The 22,797-nt window shown below is 40.1% G+C and overlaps 2 protein-coding genes across 2 annotated transcripts in view; both read left to right on the top strand.

The window, feature by feature from the left end:
- The window catches only part of LPCAT2 (lysophosphatidylcholine acyltransferase 2), a 64,763-nt gene extending 42,764 nt beyond the window's left edge, over window positions 1-21,999 (top strand). The window contains exons 12-14 of the mRNA XM_060083718.1: window positions 11,963-12,061; window positions 17,032-17,167; window positions 20,335-21,999. Coding sequence (XP_059939701.1) covers window positions 11,963-12,061; window positions 17,032-17,167; window positions 20,335-20,519 — 420 coding nt within the window. The 3' untranslated portion in view covers window positions 20,520-21,999. The remainder of the gene's footprint in view (window positions 1-11,962; window positions 12,062-17,031; window positions 17,168-20,334) is intronic.
- On the top strand, window positions 3,924-5,037 carry CAPNS2 (calpain small subunit 2). The gene is given in 3 exon segments (XM_060084751.1): window positions 3,924-4,137; window positions 4,140-4,526; window positions 4,886-5,037. Coding segments are annotated over 3 exon segments (753 nt in total).
- Window positions 22,000-22,797: the final 798 nt, after the last annotated feature.

Here is a 22,797-nt window from a genome sequence, read left to right on the forward strand (position 1 = left end):
TGCTTTCACTACTCCTGTTCAGCATAGTACTGGAAGCCCTAGCCAAACAGTTAGGCAAGAAAAGAAATGAAAGGAATATGAGCTGGAAAGGAAGAAGAAAAATTATCTCTGCTCACAGAATACATGATCTTATATGTAAAAAAATCCTGCAGACAACACACACACACACAATTCTTAGAACTAATAAACTAATTCAGCAGAGTTGCAGGATACAAATCCACACACAAAACTTAGTTGTGGGGACTTCCCTGGTGGCACAGTGGTTAAGAATCTGCCTGCCAATGCAGGGGACATGGGTTCAATCCCTGGTCCGGGAAGATCCCACATGCCGCAGAGCAACTAAGTCCGTGCGCCACAACTACTGAGCCTACGCTCTAGAGTCCGCAAGCCACAACTACTGAAGCCCGCATGCCACAACTACTGAAGCCCACGAGCCTAGAGCCCATGCTCCACAACAAGAGAAGCCACCACAATGAGAAACTCGTGCACCGCAACAAAGAGTAGCCCCTGATCACCACAACTAGAGAAAGCCCGCATGCAGCATCGAAGACCCAATGCAGCCATAAATAAATGAATGAATGAATGAATGAATGAATGAATGGATCTGCCTACCAATGCAGGGGATACAGGTTTGATCACTGGTCCAAGAAGATCCAACATGCCATGGAGCAACTAAGCCTGTGCAATGCAATTACTGACCCTGCACTCTAGAGCCCGCCTGCCACAACTACTGAAGCCCGTGTGCTTAGAGCCCGTGCTCTGCAACAAGAGAAGCCACTGCAGTGAGAAGCCTGTGCACCGCACCGAAGACCCAATGCAGCCAAAAATAAATAAATTTATTTAAAAAAAAAAACTTAGTTGTGTTTCTATATACTAACAATAAACAATATGAAAAAGAAATTAAGAAAGCAACTCTGTTTACAGCAGCATTAAAAAGAATAAATATAGGATAAAGAATAAAATAGGAATAAACAACCAAGGAGGTAGAAGACTTGTACACTGGAAACTACAAAGTGTTGTTCAAAGAAATTTAAAAAGATGCAAATAAATGGAAAGACATCCTGTGTTCATGGATTGGAATTCTTAATATTGTTAAGAAGTCAATACTACCCAAAGTGGTCTACAGAGTCCGTGCAATCCCTATCAAAATCCCGACAACATTTCTTTTTACAGAAGTCAGAAAATCCATCCTAAAATTCATATGGAATCTCAAAGGATGCTGAATAGACAAAATAGTCTTGCACGAGAACAAAGTGGAAGTCTTATACTTCCTGATTTCACAACTTACTACAAAGCTACAGTAATCCAAATAGTGTGGTACTGGCATAAAGACAGACATATGAACCAATGGAATAGAATAGAGAGCCCAGAAATAAACCTGTGTGTGTACATACAAATGATTTTCGATAAGGGTGCCAAGACCATTCAATGGGGAAAGAACAGTCTTTTCAACAAATGGTGCTGAGAAAACTGGATAACCACATGCAGAAGAATGAAGTGGACTCTTACCTTATGCCATATATAAAAATTAACTCAAAATGGGTCAAAGACCTAAGCATAAGAGCTAAAACTATTATGTTTTGTGTTAGACAAAAACATAGGAGAAAAGCTTTGTGACGGTGGATTTCTTGTTGATTTTTTGGGTATGACACCAGAAGCACAAGTAATAAAAGAAAAATTAGATAAATTGAACTACATCAAAATTTAAAACTTTTGTGCATTGAAGGACACTATCAACAGAGTGGAGAGGCAACTCATGGAATGGAAGAAAATATTTGCCAATCATGTAACTGATGAGGGGTTAATATCCAGAATGTAGAAGGAGCTACGAAATAACAACAAAAAAAACAAACAACCCTATCAAAAAATGGGCAAAGGGCTTGCATAACATTTATTGATATACAAGTGACCAACAGGTATATGAAAAGATGCTCAACATCACTAATCATTAGGAAAATGCAAATTAAAACCCCTATAAGATATCCTGTCACACCCATTAGGATGGCTATTGTCAAAAAACAAACAAACAAACAACCACCCAGAAAATAACAAGTGTTGACAAGGCTGTGGAGAAATTGGAACCCTTGTACACTGTTGGTGGGAATGTAAAATAGTATAGCCACTGTGGAAAATAGTATGGTTGTTCTTTAAAAAATTAAAAACAGAATTACCATTTTATCCAGCAATTCTGCTTCTGGGTATATAACCAAAAGATTTGAAAGTAGGAACTTGAAGAAATATTTGTACCCCCATGTTCGTAGCAGCATTATTCACAAAAGCCAAAAGGTGGAAGCAACCCAAGCATCCACCAATGGATGAATGGATTTAAAAAAAAATGTTATATACATACAGTGGAAGATTACTTAGCTTTAAAAAGGAAATAAATTCTGACACATCCTACATCATGGATGAACCTTGAAGACATTATGCTAAGTGAAATTAGCCAGTCACAAAAGGACAAATACTGTATGATTCCATTTATATGAGGTACCTAAAACAGTTAAATTCATACAGACATGAAGTAGAAGGGTGGTTGCCAGGGCCTAAGGGGAGGAAGGAATGTTTAATGGGGACAGAGTCTCAGTTTTGCAAGAAGAAAAAATTCTTGGAGATGGATGGTGGTGATAGTTGCACAACAATGTGAACATACTTAATGTCACTGAACTGTACACTTAAAAATGGTTAAAATGGGGGACTTCCCTGGTGGTGCAGTGGTTAAGACCCTGCGCTCCCTGTGCAGGGGGCCCAGGTTCGATCCCTGGTCAGGGAACTAGATCCCACATGCGTGCCACAACTAAGAGTTCACCTGCCACAACTAAGGAGCCCACGAGCCGCAATTAAAGAGTCCATGTGCCACAACTAAGGAGCCTAACTAGGGAGCCGCCTGCCGCAACTAACTAGGGAGCCACCTGCCGCAACTAAGACTCAGTGCAACCAAATAAATAAATAAATATTTTTAAAAAGATGGTTAAAATGGTAAATTGCACATTACATGTATTTTACCACAATTTTAAAATTTTTTAATTAAAAATTTAAAAACAAGATACAAAAATGTATATGCTATATGATTCCATTTATTTAAGGTACAAAAATGAATCTGTGGTGTTAGATGTCAGGACAATGGTTAGTTACCCTTGGGAGAGGAGAATAGCTGGAAAGAAGCATGAAGAGGCTTCAGGGGTCCTGATGATGTTCTATTTCTTGATCAGAGTGTTATGACATGGGTATATACATTTTGTGAAATTCTTTGAGCTATATATTTGTGATTTGTACAGTTTTCTATGTGAATGTTACACTTCCAAAAGATTCCAAAATCGTAAATCATGAGCCCCACAGCAGACTATACAGAATCAGAATCTCTGAGGATGGGACCTGGGGACCCTGCATTTAAAAAATCCCCCTTCTAAGTTTTTCTTAAGAACGTTGGATGCTGCAGATCTTTGCTAAAGGAAGAGAATTAGGTAAATATTTTTCCAGTGCCCCAGAATTCTTCAATTGTACCCTAACAATAAACATTCCTTAGAAAAGAAATTCTTGATAACCTTGAGTCATTTACCTTCTCCTGTTAGGAAACTCCACGTCATCTTTCAGGTGCTGAGAAAGAGAACTAAAAATAGTTAACAGCATATAGAAATGTATAGTTTAATATATTACACTTAAAAATATGATTTCTTCTAATTTGTCAGACATACTATAACTTAAGAGTGTTTTATTAACGCCCTCTGAAAAATGGCAGGTGCTAGGGCCTAGTGGAATTCAGGCAACTAGGGTAGGAGGTGCACCCGGGGTGTGGTACAGTGCAAGCAAGTACAGAAAAGCCAGTTCTTCCCCATGTAAACTACTTAGACTCCATTTCATCTTTCTCATACCACCTCCAAGATTTCAGCAGCCTTTACCCTTTACCCTTTCGGTAAACCAAAAGCATGTTTCTTGCAAAGGCTCTATTGGAAGGAGCAGATCAAGATCGAGGTCTTGGACAAGCTCTTGGAGACCTTCTTGGAGGAGGCGGTCAGAAAAGAAGAGGAGCAGGAAATATTGGAGGGATAGTTGGAGGAATTGTGAATTTTATCAGTGAGGCTGCAGCTGCTCAGTATACCCCGGAACCACCACCCACTGAGCAGCATTTCACCAACGTGGAGGAAGTGAGGAAGTTAGGCGGTTTCGGCAACAATTTGCACAACTGGCTGGACCAGACATGGAGGTGGGTGCCACTCACCTAATGAATATTCTCAACAAAGTCCTGTCTAAGCACAAGGATCTGAAGTCTGACGGCTTTAGTCTTGACACCTGCCGGAGCATCGTGTCCATCATGGACAGTGACACAACTGGAAAGCTGGGCTTCGAAGAATTTAAGTATCTCTGGAGAAACATCAAGAAATGGCAGCGTGTTTATAAGCAATATGACAGGGACCATTCTGGGTCTCTGGGAAGTTCTCAGCTGCGGGGGGCTCTGCAGGCAGCAGGCTTCCAGCTAAAGGAATAATTTTACCAAATGATTGTCCGCCGATATGCCGATGAGGATGGAAGTATGGATTTTTAAAAAAATTTATTTTATTTTTACTTATTTATTTTTGGCTGCATTGGGTCTTCGCTGCTCCGTGCGGGCTTTCTTTAGTTGCCGCGAGCAGGGGCTACTCTTCGTTGCGGTGCACGGGCTTCTCATTGTGGTGGTGTCTCTTGTTGGGAGCATGGGCTCTAGGCGCCTGGGCTTCAGTAGTTGTGGCACACGTGCTCAGTAGTTGTGGCTCACAGGCTCTAGAGCATAGGCTCAGTAGTTGTGGCACACGGGCTTAGTCGCTCCGTGGCATGTGGGATCTTCCCGGACCAGGGATTGCACCCCCGTCCCCTGCATTGGCAGGCAGATTCTTAACCACTGTGCCACCAGGGAAGCCCAGAAGTATGGATTTTAACAACTTCATCAGCTGCCTGGTTCGCCTGGATGCCATGTTTCGTGCACCCAAATCCCTGGATAGAGATGTGGATGGCCTGATTCAGGTGTCTATCCAAGAATGGCTGCAGCTGACCATGTATTCCTAAAGTGGGCACTAAGTCGGGACTACCCCGGGGGACAGGAGTGCTGGAAGCTTAGCCATGCTCTCTGCACGGTTGCGGTTACCCCATCCAAAGCTGTCATTTTCTGCCGAGTTCTTTCATAACCCGACCTATTTCTGAACTTGTGCTGCCCTTTACTGCTTAATTAAACAGATTTTTCATGAAAAATGTCCTGAGTGGTTTGTATGTCGGCTCTTTGAGACACGGGATTTATATGGACATATATGTGATGGGAGTGCAAGGCAGGCTCTAATGGAGTAGATTTTAATAGGTCATTTCTTATTTGGTGAATGAATTTCAAAGAGCAGGAAAGCTGTTGTTGTTATTGTTAAGAATGAAATTTTGAAAAATATCCTGGAATAAATCAAGAAAGCTCTCAGGAGATATATTTTTTTCCTTTAAAAAAGGTGAGGAGGCAGGAAATTCAAAATCTGTTTTTCTCTTAATTCACATCTGGTCTTTCTATTACATTTTTTTTTAAAAAGTGTTTTCCTGGAAACCTGCTTAACTGTATAGAAACAGGTTCAGAAATGTGAAATTAAGCAGTTTTATAAAAGGTAGCATTTTTTTAATGGTGGAACAACTATCTAAACTCTAGAATTCTTTAGTCTCGTTTCTCTAGTAAAATAAGCATGTAACAGTTTTGTTTTGATATAATTGTAAAAAGGATCAGGGCATTGGGGAATGAAAGAGTGTACTTATAGTTGAAATGTCTCTGGTTGCCTTAATGAATCAAAGTGATCACTCTTACATGTACTTCAAACTCAGGCACGCCCTGCTGATGTTAGCCAGCTCTTGTCATGTCTTGCCCTGCCTCAGAGCAAAGAATATTCTTTCATTTGTTTGAAAACTGCAGACAGGAAAAAAAGTAGACAACGAAAATGTACACAAATCATAACCCGTTATTTGGTATCTAAAGCGATAGAGAGATGTATAAATATATATAAATGTTGCTGAGTCTTTATTGCAGTGGTTCTCAGCCCTGACTGCAATTTAGAATCACCTGGAGAACTCTTGCGCTGAGTCCCACTCCACATGAGTTAAATAAAAATCTTTAGAGGTGGGGCTCAGAGATGAGTATTTTTTAAAGCTCCCCAGGTGATTCTGATGAGCAACCAAGGTTGACAGCCACAGCTTTAAGGTTAGGCTGTCTTCACTGTATTTTTCATATTAGTCTCAGCTGAAAACTGAGGTCCCCACAGGAGTCAGTGTTGCCAGCTTCCAAAAAAAAGAAGATAGGAGTGTGGAGAAACTGCTACCCAAAAAGCAGGGGTAGTTGTGCCTTTCTTGTGAATGGCCCTTGGTTTGGCTTTTTCATTTTGATTCAGGTGGTGATAACGGGGCAAACAGAATCCAGGAATCCCCGGCCAGTAGACTCAGCTAGAGAGGCTGCATTTTCAAGTGCTCTGTTCATCTGCCTATTTAATTGGTTTCTACCCCTACTGCTTCTCTGGTTTTTAATGCATTCCCTCTCTCCCAATCTACTTTGGAGGATCATCCTGAGTTTGGAGATAAATCCTTCCTTTTTGACTAATTTAGAGGAAAACTGTAACTGTTGAAATGATGTAACTGGCCTGTTAACAGCCCTCAGCTGCCTGTTAGAAATCCCCAGTGAAAATAGGAGAGGTTGGCACTTGGCCTCTGTGGACACCATTATCACCATCATATAATATTTATGAAATACCACATGCGTGTAATTCTGAATTGAGCCAAGCCCAGAGATCACATCCGCTTTCCTCAAGGGACTTGTAATTTAAACTTGGTCTGGGAAGCTACTTAAAACAGGTGTGGTTATATTAGAATGAGGCTGCTGCCAGCAACCACACATTAATATCAGGATCCCTGTTTTAGAATACGGCCACTAGTATGTTAGGCATGGCTGTAGTAATATAGCCAGGAAAGGGGAAATCTGCCAAGATGCCTTTTAAGGTCTCAGAATATTAAGTTTATAATTTAACCTTTCCACATGATGGTTGGGGAAAAGAAAATGTAGCCCCACTTTTCTCGCCTCACTTCATTTTAAATGTTTTATGAAAGTTAAGACAATTATCTCACACTAGGGGTGGTATTAAGTATTTCTCTTGCTCTTCAAGTTAAGGGATTACCTACTTTGATGATTCTCTTCCTGCATGCACAGGGCAAAACATCCTGAAGTTACCTAAGTTTCTCTTTTGTTGTTTTCTGAATTTGTGTAAAATTAGACAAATAACCCCAGGCACTAGAGTGGATCCCAGAAAATTTAGTCCGAAGTCTGGATTTTTCCAAGTAAACAAACTTTTGGCATTGTGTAGAACCAATAGCCTAACAAGTGATTGAATTTCTTAATTTCCATCCAATGGTTTTTTTTGTTGTTGTTTGTTTGTTTGTTGTAGTTGGTGTTTTAAAGGCACATCTTCAGTGTAAGAGGGAGTATTTACCTGATAATTTTTTTCAAATGTTGCCTTTTCTACATGGAAGACTACTGATAGCCTAAGATGAAGGGCTCTCATTAATATAACTCCATCTCATTTTCAAATTTCTAAAAGCAATACAATCAATGTAGTAAGTTGAAAATAATTATGATTTTGTTTAAATGTGAAATTATACATCTACGTTTTTAAATTTCAAAATATCCCATATGATTTTGAAAAACACCTTAGTCGTGATATAATACACTGAATTCTGTAAGCTATAATAGCAGGAAAAAGAACTGTGTGTTCTGTACCTAAGAACAGCAAATGTCCAAAATCATTCAAAATTTGTATATCATCTTAAAGGTCACTTTTAAAATATTTTTTGAATAATAGTGCATGTGATTTAAAAGTTGATTTATGTATCAACTTCAATCAGAAATTTCATCAGTAATATTGCACAACTAACCCATAGTCAGGCCTTAAAAAATATTTGCTGAGGCACCTGCAGGGCACTGATACTTAATGTACCTATTAATTTTGAAGTGCTTTCAGAATTACTTCTTTTTAAATGTCTATTTTTAATGCTAAGTGGATTAAAACAATTTAATTCCTAGAAAATTGATAATACAATTATGCAGGTGGGTAGAAATATGCTCTTAATAAGAATATTGAGGTGAACAGAATACCTCTTCCCTGACTCTCCTGGATAACTGAGAATTTATTGAATTTGAATAATACTCTTCCTGAGGAGTTCCATTGGTTTTTAAAGGAAAGAACCACAGCTTTGAGGAATAATTTTTTACCATGGGACTGATTTGAATTTGAAAAATTAAAGGAGTGTATTTTGCTGTATACTTTTTTATTATCTGTTTTTGAATATATTTTGTCAACTTGCCTGCTTTAATTTGAATGATTGGGAGTCAGATTACCTAAATGTTAATTGTCATTATGGCAATAGTGAGTTTTGTGATCTCAAGTAAAACTTACACCTCAATTTTTCATTAGTAAAAATGAAGAAGTTGAATGGATGATTTCTAAGATTCCTTCCAGTTCTAAATTTTATTATTCTGAAATCGGAACATTAAAATGTATTATTTTATTAGTCCTATAATGAAATCTCTCAGAATAATTTCTATGCTGCCTTTTTCCCTTCACATTACTAGGATGAAAACTTACATGTAGTTTCTCATGTGATTGATTATCAAGAGTCTGCTTTAATATTCTTTTGTCGGTCAAAGCCACTCATATAAAACTGTTAAAGAAAACCAGGGGTCCAGAATATTACCTTTATTCGTGAATAGCAGTAATACTAAGGGTCTTTTACATTTGTCTTTCTCCATCTGAAAAATAAGCTATAATGCTTGACCTGTATTATACATAGGGTCCAGTAATATAGATAAAAATTGGATGCCTCACAATAAATCAAAGGCGTATTTCCAGTCATACTACCTATGACCATATCTTCAATGTCCATAGATCATTCTTTTTTTAAAATTTATTTAATTCAAGTATAGTTGACTTACAATGTTGTGTTAATTTCCACTGTACAGCAGAGTGATTCAGTTATACATATATATACTTATTTTCATATTCTTTTCCATTATGGTTTATCACAGGATATTGAATATATTCATAGGTCATTCTTATATCTATACTTCAGAACTTCTTTTTTTTGAATTTTAGAATTTTATTTTTTTTATACAGCAGGTTCTTATTAGTTATCCATTTTATACATATTAGTGTATAAATGTCAATCCTAATCTCCCAATTCATCACACCACCACCACCACCCACCTCCCCACCATTTTCCCCCCTTGGTGTCCATACATTTGTTCTCTACATCTGTGTCTCTATTTCTGCCCTGCAAACCAGTTCATTATACTTCAGAACTTCTATTCAAGACTTCTATGTTGCTTAGTGGAGAAAACCAATTGCAGAATAAATTTACCTTTATTGAGCATATATTCACGGTACAATAAGCTGTTCAGCCTCTAAGGCCTAATGAACAACAGCCCTCCATAGTACAGAAGAAAATTAAACGTTAGTGGCACAAGGAAAATTATGTCCCTTAAAAACTCTACCTTCTCTGAAACTTCTGGGGTCATGAAAATATCATAGCCATCAATTGTGATGGTGGTTACCCTGGTGTCTGCATTTTTTCAAAGAACATCAAACTGTACACTTAAAATGGATGCTTTTTATTGACTGTAATTGATACCTCAATAAAGTCGATTAAAGGAAAGGCAGAAAACAGCTGTCTTAGAGGCTGGTAATCAGACAAAATTGAAGTCGGATGACCTGAATTTTAAATCCTAGGAAGAAACCCTGTTACTTTAGGGAAATCTTGAATCCTCTGTTTCTACCTTCTCCGATGAGAAAGTGAAGGTAAATTATTCCTTTTTAGCTCCCACCCTGCAGCAAGATAAAGTAGTATGGTGACAGTGAGTCTTGGTTGCTTTGAGAAGCTGAGGAAAGCTACAAGATTTTTTTTCCCTAGAAAAATGTACATATAAATAGGGCTGGGACTTCCCTGCCGGTCCAGGGTTTAAGACTCCACACTTCCACTCTACGGGACATGGGTTCGATCCCTGGTCAGGGGTTAAGACACCACGCTTCCATTGCAGGGGGCACAGGTTCGATCCCTGGTCAGGGAACTAAGATCCCGCGTGCCCTGTGGCTCGGCCAAAAACAAAAAAACAAAATAAAGGCACACCCTTTCGGGGCTTCACAGCCTTCCCTTTCAAGCTCATCTATGAAACCCCAGTGAAAAACACTGCCTAAGTGTCTTAAGGTGAACCCAAAGTATCAATAGTAGGTAAGGGTAGGTGAGGAAAAGGTAACATCGTTTTTAGCACCTACCTGTGTGTGCTAGGCAATGGGAATACACTGCACAGAGGAAGGCAATCCCTGCCCTAGAGGAACTCTTGATGGTTGAAATGTAGACACTTAGTCACAGTTAAAGATTGCGCTCTTATCAGTGCCAAACATCTGCTAACCTATCAAGTATCACACTTAGCTTTGTTGTTACTAGTTCATAGTTTATCTGGCAACATGAAGATCTTGCTGCCAAAATGATTCCACAGCTGGGATCATAATCATTGTGCTCATTGTTCTCTTCCTTTCTCCCTCCTCCTCCTCTCTTTCCCCCTCCATCTTTCTCTTCCACTCTCCATCTCACTTTTCCTTTCTCCTCTTCCCCTTTCCTTCTTGTTCTCTCTCTTCTATCTCTTCCTTCCATCCTCCCTCCTTCTCTGCCTTGCCTCTCTCTCCCTTTCTTCCTCTCTTCCTTAAGCTTTCTCTCCTTTCTCCCCATTTCATCTTCTCAGTGTTCCCATCTATGTGAGTAGTTCATGTGTAGGAAAAACTCTGTATTCGGTCAGCATGGATTAGAATTATCAACCCCTTCTTTTATAATACCATCAAGAAATACCTGCTGAAGTGTATAGATATAAACATCATACGAATTGTTTAGTTTCCAAGGCTTAGAAGTGCAGGATCGGGCTTCCCTGGTGGCGCAGTGGTTGAGAGTCCACCTGTCGATGCAGGGGACACGGGTTCGTGTCCTGGTCCGGGAAGATCCCACATGGCGCGGAGCAGCTGGGCCCGTGAGCCATGGCTGCTGAGCCTGCGCGTCCAGAGCCTGTGCTCCACAACGGGAGAGGCCACAACAGTGAGAGGCCCGCGTACCGCAAAAAAAAAAAAAAGAAGTGCAGGATCTTCCAGGGTCCGATATCACTAAGGGGCCCTTGAAGTTGCTCGGGTTTGCTTACTTTCTCCTGCTTTATTGCAGAGTAAGCACAGAAAGAAGAAAGAATGTAGCTGTGATTATTGCCTCAATTTGCCCCTTTCCTTTCCCTTCTATCTCCTACATGGAGAAAGTCTCTTAGTGACCCACTGGTGTTGGCCATCACGGCAGGCCCACCATCGATGGTGGAATGAAGGCTTCAGTCCCACCTAGGATGAAATCCCCCATCCTGCTTCCCAGAGAGGCTCCCATCAAGGCTGAGCTCAAGAACCCACAATGGGGCTTCCCTGGTGGCGCAGTGGTTGGGAGTCCGCCTGCCAGTGCAGCGGACACGGGTTCGTGCCCCGGTCTGGGGGGATCCCGCATGCCGCGGAGCGGCTGGGACCGTGAGCCATGGCCGCTGAGCCTGTGCGTCTGGAGCTTGTGCTCTGCGACGGGAGAGGCCGCAGCGGTGAGAGGCCCATGTACCGCAAAAAAAAAAAAAAAAAAAAAAAAAGAACCCACAATGAGTGCCGTAGAGCCACTCTAAATGAGCCTCAGTGATAAAATGTTTATACTGATCACTCAGCAGGAATATATTTTTCTTCCTTCTGAGTTGGGTATGGGTGGGCCACTCACTAGCTGTTCTATCTCAGTGCGAACTTTTTTCCAAATTGGCTCAGTGCATGACGAGGCTGAGCTCCGTGGCATGTCTGAATTTCGCCTTGTGGGCTGTGATTAATAGTCATTCAACCAGTGGCCCTGCTAACTGATTTCTCCCATCCTTTCACAGAACCATGATGGCAGTGTCGACTTCCGAGAGTATGTAATTGGCCTGGCTGTCCTGTGCAACCCTGCCAACACAGAGGAGATCATCCAGGTGGCATTTAAGGTACTGTCAGCCACACTGAAATCATCTTGGTCTGTCTCGTAAACAAGTGTTGACTCTAAGTGTATTATCTGAAAATCAGTGCATCTATTACGAGTGTTTATAGATCTGCTGTGACATGTACACGAGGGCAATGTGATTAAGACAATCGCTACCGAGAATAAAGAAAAGACAAGCATCCATTTAAGCAAAAAGAAAGTCTTTGGAAGCAGCCTAGTTAACAGCATTAAAATTGAAGAGCAGGTGATTTCATAAATTAGTTTAAAAATTATTTCTTTTCAGCCTCCCCATTTTGGAGCCCCAAAGTGAGGTTTATAAATAAACGCCACCTGTCTATAGTCATCCCAGTTCACCAGGCAGAAAGTTCTGATCCACCCTTATTTTCTCACTCTGTATGTCAGAGATATTTTAGGTGATCTTTTCCCGATGGAGTTTATTTTGTTGTGGTGGTGTCAGGTGAATACCATCATAAATGTCTCAAGTTTCCACCCTATGTGTTTTCCTGTATATCACATATATTGTCACAGCAGTATGGGAGGTTGAGGGGCAGATGAATAAAATCCATGTCCCCCATCCCTAGCAAAACTTAATGGAAGTTTGAATTATGAGAACTCAGATTCCATTTTATCACTTATATATGCAAAAAGGAGAGGGAAGAATACATTCCCAAAGTGTGTTTTGGTTCTTTGGAGATGAAACGTGCTTTATCTAATTAGTATTTGAATGGGATGTTCCCTTCCATATTCTAATCTTACATGATCTGCTCTCAAGTAAAACAAAAACTTGATCTCACTTACCAAGCTGTGTATGTGGAATCTTATCGTACAGCTCTTTGAGTCTCTGCTTCATCCACCATAACAGCTGAGGACCTTCCCCATGCCTCTTTCCTACTCTCATTTCTTCCTGATTTTCTCTGAGAAGAATACCCCACTGTGTCCTCAACAAATGTTTTCCCCTCTATCATCTAGAAAGACCCTCTTCCTCCCAGAGTCCTTTCTCACATCTTAGAGGCCACCTGGGATAGCCTCACGAATTTCCATGTGTTCTATCCTTGACAGAGGAGTCCCCAGGTTGACTTCTTATTTCAGATTGGTTTCAACTGAGTTAACTGCTAGGCCTATAAAGAACCTAAGAGGTTGATGCTTAGCAGATGGTCTCAAGGCAAGGGCCAGAACTCTTTCCAAGCTGAAAACTTTTATAGACTTATTCATCATAAAACCTAAAATTATACACATAGCTAACTTATTCCAACCCAGACATTTCTGTTTCTGTTCTGAGATTGTCTGTGTGATTATAAGGTCAGCTGGGCAAGTGGTCACTTTGGGTTTACCAATGAAAGACCTGATAGAAAATTTGGCCCTTAATCATAGTAATTATTGTCTTTAAAGAAGTCCTGAGATTTTTCTCTAGCCTAGACCTTGGTTTTGAGGGGGGACAGGGAGAGGAAAGAAGGACCTAAAACTATAATTAGCTCTTTTTTCAGTAAAGCAAGTGTCATGTTTTACTTTGGTTATTTTTTTAACCTTCTCAGGGGTGTATGATGTTTTGGTTTTTTTGTTTTGTTTTGTTTAAGTGTCTTTTTTTTTTTTTTGGCTGTGTTGGGTCTTCGTTGCTGTGTGCGGGCTTTCTCGAGTTGCGTCGAGCAGGGGCTACTCTTCATTGCAGTGCACGGGCTTCTCACTGCGGTGGCTTCTCTTGTTGTGGAGCACGGGTTCTAGGCATGTGGGCTTCAGTAGTTGTGGCTCGCAGGCTCAGTAGTTGTGGCTCGTGGGCTCTAGAGCGCAGGCTCAGTAGTTGTGGCGCACGGGCTTAGTTGCTCCACGGCATGTGGGATCTTCCCGGACCAGGGATCGAACCAGTGACCCCTGCATTGGCAGGCAGATTCTTAACCACTGTGCCACCAGGGAAGTCCCTGTATGATGTTTTTGAAAATTATTTTGGCATGCTTCTATTTTTCATTTAGTAGTATCATTTTGTATATATACAGAATGCATTCACATCCTTTTATTTGGGTAACACTTCACAGTTAACTTCCCATCTTTGATCATATTTCATCATCACAGTGACCTTTAGAGGTAGAATATTAGTCAGCATTCTTCAGTTGTAAGCAGTAGGCATAGACTCTCGTGGAGGAATCAGTTGTGAGGACAGCAAGCAGGCTCCAGGGAATACTCCCAAGCAGGCAGCTCCAGAGGTCCCAGCTGCGGGAGCTGCTCTACATCTCCCTTGGGCACTGCCGTTAGAGTGAGCAAACTCCAACGCTGTTCATCATTCAAATTCCAGGCAGAGTCCAAATGGCCTTGGACCATGTGCTTGCTAGGAAAGACAGGATGTTTTGATGCAGAGTCCCACAGCATTCCGTGCACTGGGGAGATATCACTCCCCCATTCTCCGAGGAAAATGAGGTGTTAAACCTTCTACCAGAGCCCAGAGCATGAGATTTACCTTAGGTCGGGGAACTCTGTAATAGGGAACCTATTGGGAGAGATGAGGAATTGAGAGAAATGGAGGGGTTTTTGTGGGGTAGTTGTGACAAATGACAAATGGAGAGGAAGTCAAAGTCCCCAGAATGGATGTGTGAAGGAAACTTATACAGAAGGAAGAGCCATCAAAGCACCAAATTTAGATGATTTGATAAGATGGTGAGAATTCTTTAGGAATGGAAGACTTTTACAGAAAAATTAGAATTTGTGAGAAGGGTGGGGGAGGTTGTGACTGAATCCTGGCAGTTAATGACTGAAGTCCAAGGCCCATAAAGAGCCCTGGGGGTACTGTTGTGAAAACAAATGCTAGCTAATTCACTTTGCACTTTCCAGCTATCTTATCGTCCATTTAGGGGCTGAGTAGTAGAAAATGGACTAGGAGTCCGTGCCTTCTTATCTGGGGGCAGCAAATCACAACTTCGAACTATATTTTTCTCCTCCCACCCTAGTGGGCAATTAAAACACTATTCAGTATTTGCTTATTGTTCTTTTCATGATTATCACACCTTATCCAATGCCTGGTTTTGATCGTGTATTTGGTCAGAAGTGGATACCTTAACATCAGGAACTGTAGATATCTGCCTGCATTTGGGCGACAGCTGGACCATTTACAAGCTGTGTGACCTTGGGAAAGTTACCTGGCTTCCTTGTTCCTCAGCTTTCTCATCTGTGAGATAGGGCTAATAACAACACCTCCCTTACATAAGACTATTATTAGGGTTAAATGAGTGTGTAAAGTGATTTGAACATGTTGGATCAGTGCCTGCAAAGAGTCAGTGTTGATATCATGAAAAAATGTTAATACCCTGGAGAGGATTATGAATATGGCATATTAATTATCTATCAGTTACCCCTGCTTTGCTGCTTGACTTTCAGTCTATCCCACCCTTTCCCCTCTGCCTATAAACATATTGTCTCTCCCTTCCTGAAGGCAGCCTCCTTTTGTATGTGGCTATTACCCTATTTATCTCCTGTGCTTTATTCCATAATTTCTTAAAAGAAGAGCCATGCCTGTTGCCTCCATGCCTCACCTCTCTATTCATTGCTTGATTCCCGTTACCATCCGTCGCCAGGATCTCCTAATTGCCAAATCCAGCAAACCTTCTTGCTTGGCCGAGTTTCTTCCTCTTTCCTGAAAACCTTCCCTAGCTTCCAAGATGCATGCTCTTTCTTTCTGCTTCTCCGTCTCTCTGGCTGCTGCTTCTGAGTTTTTCTGGCCGGTTCCTCTTCCCTGCACACACCTCAACTCTTGCTGTTCCCAGGGCTCTGCCTTACTTTGTGCACTTTCTACAGAGAAGCTCAAACACACTCGTAGTTTCAATCTTTACCTGAATTCATATCTCAAGCCTCATCACTCTCCTGAGCTGATGTGCTGAATCTTAACTTCCTCCTGGTACTTCTGACTCAAATGTAAGCTCTCCAGGTCTAACCCTTGATCTCATTGGGAACCTGTTTTCCCACTCTTGGTAACATAACCCACTTTCACCCACTTGCCCAAGCTAGAATCCCTCAGCCATCTTTAGCTCCTTCTTTTCCATCACTACAGACCTCTAATTGATATGTAAGTCCTGTCTTTGCTTCCTTATAAATTGTCTCTTCCTGCCCTTCCTGCTTCTCCACCCCAGACTCTTTAATTGTTTTTCATGACTCTAGTCTTTTCAACTTTCTGCCCTCTCTCCATCCTCCACACTTTGCCTCAGAGAGCTCCCTCAGTTCACAGGCAATCACACCACAGCCCTTCCCATCATAATCCTGCAGGGGTAGATGAGGCCTTATATGTCCATCATGATCTGATCCTTGCTTGTCTTTCTCTCTCCTGACTTGAGCCCCAGGCAATTGCCTGCCAGTCCTTGTATGTTCTGGGAATATCTCTTCATGTTTTAAGACCCAACTCAAATGTCATAAAGCCTTCCCTGACCTCTCCGGGTAGGATTCATCTTGTTCTACACAGGACTCCCATGTGCTTTTGTACTTACTATGGTCGTAGCCCCTATTTTTTTTTAAGATTTATTTATTATTTTATTTATTTTTGGCTGCGGCACACAAGATCTTTTGTTGCAGCGCACGAGCTTCTCTCTAGTTGTGGTGCACAGGCTCCAGGGCGCGTGGGCTCTGTAGTTTGTGGCATGGGGTCTCTAGTTAAGGCGTGAGAGCTCAGTAGTTGTGGCGTGAGGGCCTAGTTGCCCCGCGGCACGTGGGATCCCAGTTCCCTGACCAGGGATCGAACCCACACCCCTGAATTATAAGGCAGATTCTTTACCACTGGACCACCAGGGAAGTCCCTGTAGCCCCTATTTTAATCCTATCTCTTTCTACCACTAAACTATAAGTATTATGAAGGCAGCAGATACCATACTTATGGACATATATCCCTAGCCCCCCAGCACAATGAATGTCTGAATTACTAAACGGTTTATTTTTTAAGATTATTACATACCACCATTGCTCTGGAGGAGCTCAGTCTTAGGCTTTATTTTCTTTTTCCTTCAGCTCTTTGATGTTGACGAGGATGGCTTCATAACAGAGGAAGAGTTCGCCACCATTCTGCAGGCTTCCCTTGGAGTGCCTGACCTTGATGTTTCTGGTCTCTTCAAGGAAATAGCCCAGGGGGATTCTGTTTCATATGGTGAGTAGGCAGTTTGGCTCCTGATTTGGTGTACTGTACGGTATACAGTGTACATCCAGACTATGACTGACCCTCATACAAGAGTGTTGTTCCCCCCACTAATATGTTAACAATAGAATTAATAGTAACAATGATGATGATAGTAATAATAGTAGTAGTGGTGTAATGGTAGAAGCTAATTATTGAGGACTTACCATATGCTAAGCACTCTTCACACATTTTATATATATTAATTCATTTATTCTTTATAGCAAGCCTATTCGATCAATACTCTTCATTATTCTTTTTTTTTTTTTTTTTTTGCGGTACTCAGGCCTCTCACTGTTGTGGCCTCTCCCGTTGCGGAGCACAGGCTCCGGACGCGCAGGCTCAGCAGCCATGGCCCACGGGCCCAGCCGCTCTGCGGCATGTGGGATCTTCCCGGACCGGGGCACGAACCCGTGTCCCCTGCATCGTCAGGCGCTCAACCACTGCGCCACCAGGGAAGCCCTACTCTTCTGTTTTTAATTACTGTCATTTTGGCTCTCCTTATTCTATTTTGGGTAATTAAGTGCTTAGGGCACTTATCTATTATGTTCATTTTTAAAAAAAGGATAAAATGGCAAGTATATACTGATATAAAACTTAAGAGTCTGGGCTTCCCTGGTGGCGCAGTGGTTGAGAGTCCGCCTGCCTTTGCAGGGGACACGGGTTCGTGCCCCGGTCCGGGAAGATCCCACATGCCGCGGAGCGGCTGGGCCCGTGAGCCATGGCCCCTGAGCCTGCGCCTCCAGAGCCTGTGCTCCGCAACGGGAGAGGCCACAACAGTGAGAGGCCCGCGTACCGCAAAAAAAAAAAAAAAAAAAAACTTAAGAGTCATAAACCCCGGGCCTCCCTGGTGGCGCAGTGGTTAAGAGTCCGCCTGCCGATGCAGGGGATACGGGTTCGTGCCCCGGTCTGGGAGGATCCCATATGCCGCAGAGCGGCTGGGCCCGTGAGCCATGGCCGCTGGGCCTGCGCATCCGGAGCCTGTGCTCCGCAACGGGAGAGGCCACAACAGTGAGAGGCCCACATAACGCAAAAAGAAAAAAAAAAAAAAAAGAGTCATAAACCCCATGTGTACTAATTCTCTGACCATTTTCATTGCATAGTTAATACTCTGTATTACTCCAAACTACAAATTTTGAAAAACTATTTGGAATAACTATTTCAATGGAAGCTAATACTAAGAATTATTTTTAGGTAGTCATATTTTTACCTGTCAGTTTTAATATGTTTTTAGGGAAATCTACTCTGTTTTTTGGAGTTCAACCTTTTTCTTTTTAGAATACACAGAATATCTCCCTTTCCCCAATATTATGCAAGCCCACTTTTTTTTTGCAGGAATGTTTGAGGTATTTAAGTATGATTTTATGAAAGAATAGGTATAGACATGTATCATGAATGTATCCATTTACATTATTTAAATGTAATCGTTTAAATTGTTTTCATTCTTGGTTTTCCTTTAGCCAAATTAATGCCCAAATTCTACTTATTGCCAGCTCTCAGCACTTCTAGAAATGAGGTACTCTTTAATGCCACGAGCATCCTCAAAGAGGACAGAGAGCCTTGATCTTTTGACCAGAGCACAAGTCTTAAAATTAAAGCTCATGGTTTCAGTAGATCAACACTCCTGCCCACGTATCTTAGAAGTCACTTACGTCCTCTGTATCTCCGTCACTGAAATAGACTCATTCAGATAAATCTTTATTTTGGATGTTAAGAAAGAACAATTAATAGCTTGCTTAATTTGGAAATATAAAGTACTCTATCAATGCAAAATAATGTTGTAATTGCAAAGAATGACCTGGGCTCTATCTGGTGACTTCCTCATCACTAAGACCTGTTTTTATCTTCAAGAGTTGCTAGATAGTCTAATGTGCCATGAAGTAGACACTCGGTTATCGGAGGATTTTTTTTTTTAGTGAATGGATAGAAATAGGATATTGGGTTAAAAGCCTTTTATTATAGAGTCAAATAGCAAGCTGATTCAAAGACCAGGCTCGCTTTGCTATATAAGCTCAATAAAGTTTTCTCCATCCAAACAGAAGAGGAGAGAGAAATGTCAAACTTGAGGGTAGCATCATATTTCAGAAACTCCAGGTTACCGGAGGCTTGGGGTTCAAATTCTGATGGTTAATTTTGTAAGCCTTCTATACTCTACCTCACTTCCTAAATCTCAAACACCTGAGATAAAAGGAGGCCTAGTACTCAGGGGTCTTGTGATATGATTAGTGAATATTGTACACTCTACTTGCCCTTACCGATCATAAGTCAGGGCTCAGCTTTTCAAGATGGTTTATTTCTTTACCAGAGTTAAAGGTTAAAATAGTTTTAAAAGCCAGTAATAGAGAGTCCTGGGTAATAAATTTTGTTAACATTTTTTATTACAAAAAAATAATAAAATTACATAAAACATAAACATAGAGCACAACAAAGTTTTACAAATGAACCCTTGTGTAACTACCACTCAGGTCAAGGAATGGAGCTTTTCAATAACTCTAGAAACCTCCACGTGCCTATTCCCAAATAGAACCCCTTCCTCTGTCTTAAAGGAGGGAACTGTTGACCTGACTTAAAAAGGAATCTCTGCCTGCTTTGTTTTAGCATTTCACCACAAAAGTACACATCTTTAAATATATTTTAGTTTTGCCTGAGTTTTTGAACTTTACATAATGGTCTCATACAACATGTGTTCTTTTGCATCTGGCTTTTTTCATTCAACATTATGGTTTTAAGATTCATCCGTATTGTTACAACACAGCTATTCATTCATCTTCATTGCTGTGTAGCACTTTGTTCCACGAATATACCATGATTTACTTAGCCATTCCAACTGTTGACAAACGTTTGAATTGTTTCCATTTTTTACCTATTATGAATAATGTTGCTGTGAACATTCTCATACATGTCTCCCAGAGCACAATATGCACAAATTCTCTTGCTTATCTACCCTGGAATAAAGTATGCATATCTTCAACTTGACTAGATAATGGAAAAAACTATCTCCCAAAGTGGTTGTATAATTTATAGGGATTGAGTAATAGACTTTTGCAATCATTGTATTATTAAGATCATATGTGAATCTGCATCATGCCAAAAGAAGATTCACCTCAATTTATTGGATTTTGTTTTTTCTCCTCTTTTAGAGGAATTTAAAAGTTTTGCCCTAAAGCATCCAGAATATGCTAAGATATTTACAACCTACTTAGACCTCCAGACGTGCCATGTGTTTTCATTACCAGAAGAAGTCCAAGCAACTCCCTCAGTCGTAAGTAATAAAGTCAGCCCTGAAAGTCATGAAGAGAGTACCTCAGACAAAAAGGACGACTGAAAGCAAACATTCTTAATAAGGAAAATGCGGTGGCTTTTACTTGAAATTTCAAAGGCATTTATTGATAGTATTTTATTTGTGATTGAGTAATGATGTTTAAAATAGAAAGCTTTTTTATAAAAAAAAGATAGATTTTCTTATTGAAATACTTCTATTCACATGTGTTTATCAAGTAATATTCATTTTCTTTTACATTATGTTTTGCTATACTGATGGGCTTATTGGCGATAAAGATGTTTTTATGGATTTTCCAGGTTAATTTGCATATCCAAATGAATGAAATGGTCTCCCTTATTTACTGATGAGCATTAATCAACGCTGCAAAAAGTTTTAAAATTATAAATAATTTTTCGTCTACTTTCCTCTAAAGAAATAAGGTTAGCTTTAATCCCTTCCCATTCTAGAAATAAGAATGAAGAGTCTGAGGAACGTTGCAGAATTTTATACCTTTAACTTCACAGATTCATTTTTTCCATTTGCATTTCAGTTTCTTGGATTACTGAACATGGGGGGGATTGGAAGGGAGAGCTCCGCTAATTAGATGAGACTTCTTAAAAACTCATATTCTCTTGACCATGCATCCCTATTGTAGATTTCCTTAACCACCTGCTAAGGAGATCATAACCTTTTGCATGATCTACAGATTTAGAACTTTGTTTTAAAGACAACAGCTATGGCCAAAGGCTATGTGGGAATTGCCTTATTGAAGGTAACATTAACTGCCTAATGAGAAAAATTGTTTGCCACAGAGTTTAGTTTAATTTGAGTTGGGTAGTTTAGAATGTAGCCCTTGCCCAGTAAATGAATCAGATGTACTTTATTTATATATTATTAGAATTAATATATTTTATCATCTAAATGGGAGTTTTATTTTATTAAGTGTCCTCTCAAATTTTAGAGCTTGCCTGAAATATTTACAGGGAAAATACGAAAGGTTCCAAATTATCACCAAAAGCTAAGGAATCCAAAAACCTACTTTATTAATGCAAGACCACAATTTAACCCCCAGGCAAGAATTTAACAGTGATATTTTTTTCCTTTAGGTTAAGCAATAATTTCCCTCAAGTGCCATTTTATTATATGTCATGCATGCTTACTAAAAAGTTTCATCCTTAAGTATGAAGGATGAAACAGTATGTTTGTTTGCTTTTTACATATCTGAAGCTATTTAGACAAAGCATTGAATAAGCTGAAAACAATTTCTTAAGTAATTAGGAAAGTACATCTTTATAATATTGGTTGTCATATGCAATTGAATGTATGTATTACTCAGGTACCATGATTTTTATCATAGAAAACCCACATATTAATCCCATTAATCATGAAAAAGTAGCATTTTAAATTACAAGCTTTCTGTGAGGCTCTTGAAAGTGATCCCATTGTTTTCCTGTTTTAAAGTAATATTTTATGTTCTTTAAGTCCACTTCTGCCAATGTAATATGCCTATTTTATTATGTTACTGAACAAACTTGCTACATAAAATTCTTGGCAATTAAAAATTCTGGTTTTGCCATTCTGTCTCAAATGTAATATACCTTTTTAATATCATGGTTTGAATGTAAGTTTGCATATTTATGAATGTGATTAATCATTTTTGTTTGCATTTAAGCCTTATGAAATGTCAGACGTAATTTTACCCTAATGAAAGACTCAAATTTTAGCCAAAGCAGCAATAGTTATTATTCCTAAAGAAGTTGACTTTTGACTGGTAGCGTGTATGTAATAACACAAGTCATGACTGTCAGTACTACTACCAACGAGGCCTCTACTTTTATGCCATCTAAACAAAGATTTCCTTCAAAGAGTTTTTTCTCCTCTTAGAATTTAAAGTAAGAAATTAAATTTAACTAAATCAGTTAAATGCACTGTGGTTTTATATAATAGTTTGAGAAAACGAGGTTACTCTTTGAAATGAGAAATACTAGATCCTAAGACCTATACACCATAAAAATTTCCATCAGAACAGTTCTATTGAAGGATAACGACATACTGAATGCTTATAGAACAAGTTGCTTGCATTATGCATATTTAATTCTCCTTTGCCAATGCTTTTAGAGTGTTGGAAGGCTGAGTGTGATCGCTAGTAGTACTACCTCTAATGGATATTTAAAAGAGCCCCTTTTAGAAGACACATGGTCTGCTGTCTGCATGAGGCACAGCAGTACAGATATCTGACTCCCAGACTCAGGAGCTCTCCCTTTCAGACTGTTACAGATGCAAGGTGGTTACTTGATGGCAGTTAATTGATACACCATTGACCGTATTGGAACAAGTGGGC

Source organism: Mesoplodon densirostris, chromosome 19 (genome assembly GCF_025265405.1).
Source record: "Mesoplodon densirostris isolate mMesDen1 chromosome 19, mMesDen1 primary haplotype, whole genome shotgun sequence".
NCBI lineage: Eukaryota > Metazoa > Chordata > Mammalia > Artiodactyla > Ziphiidae > Mesoplodon > Mesoplodon densirostris.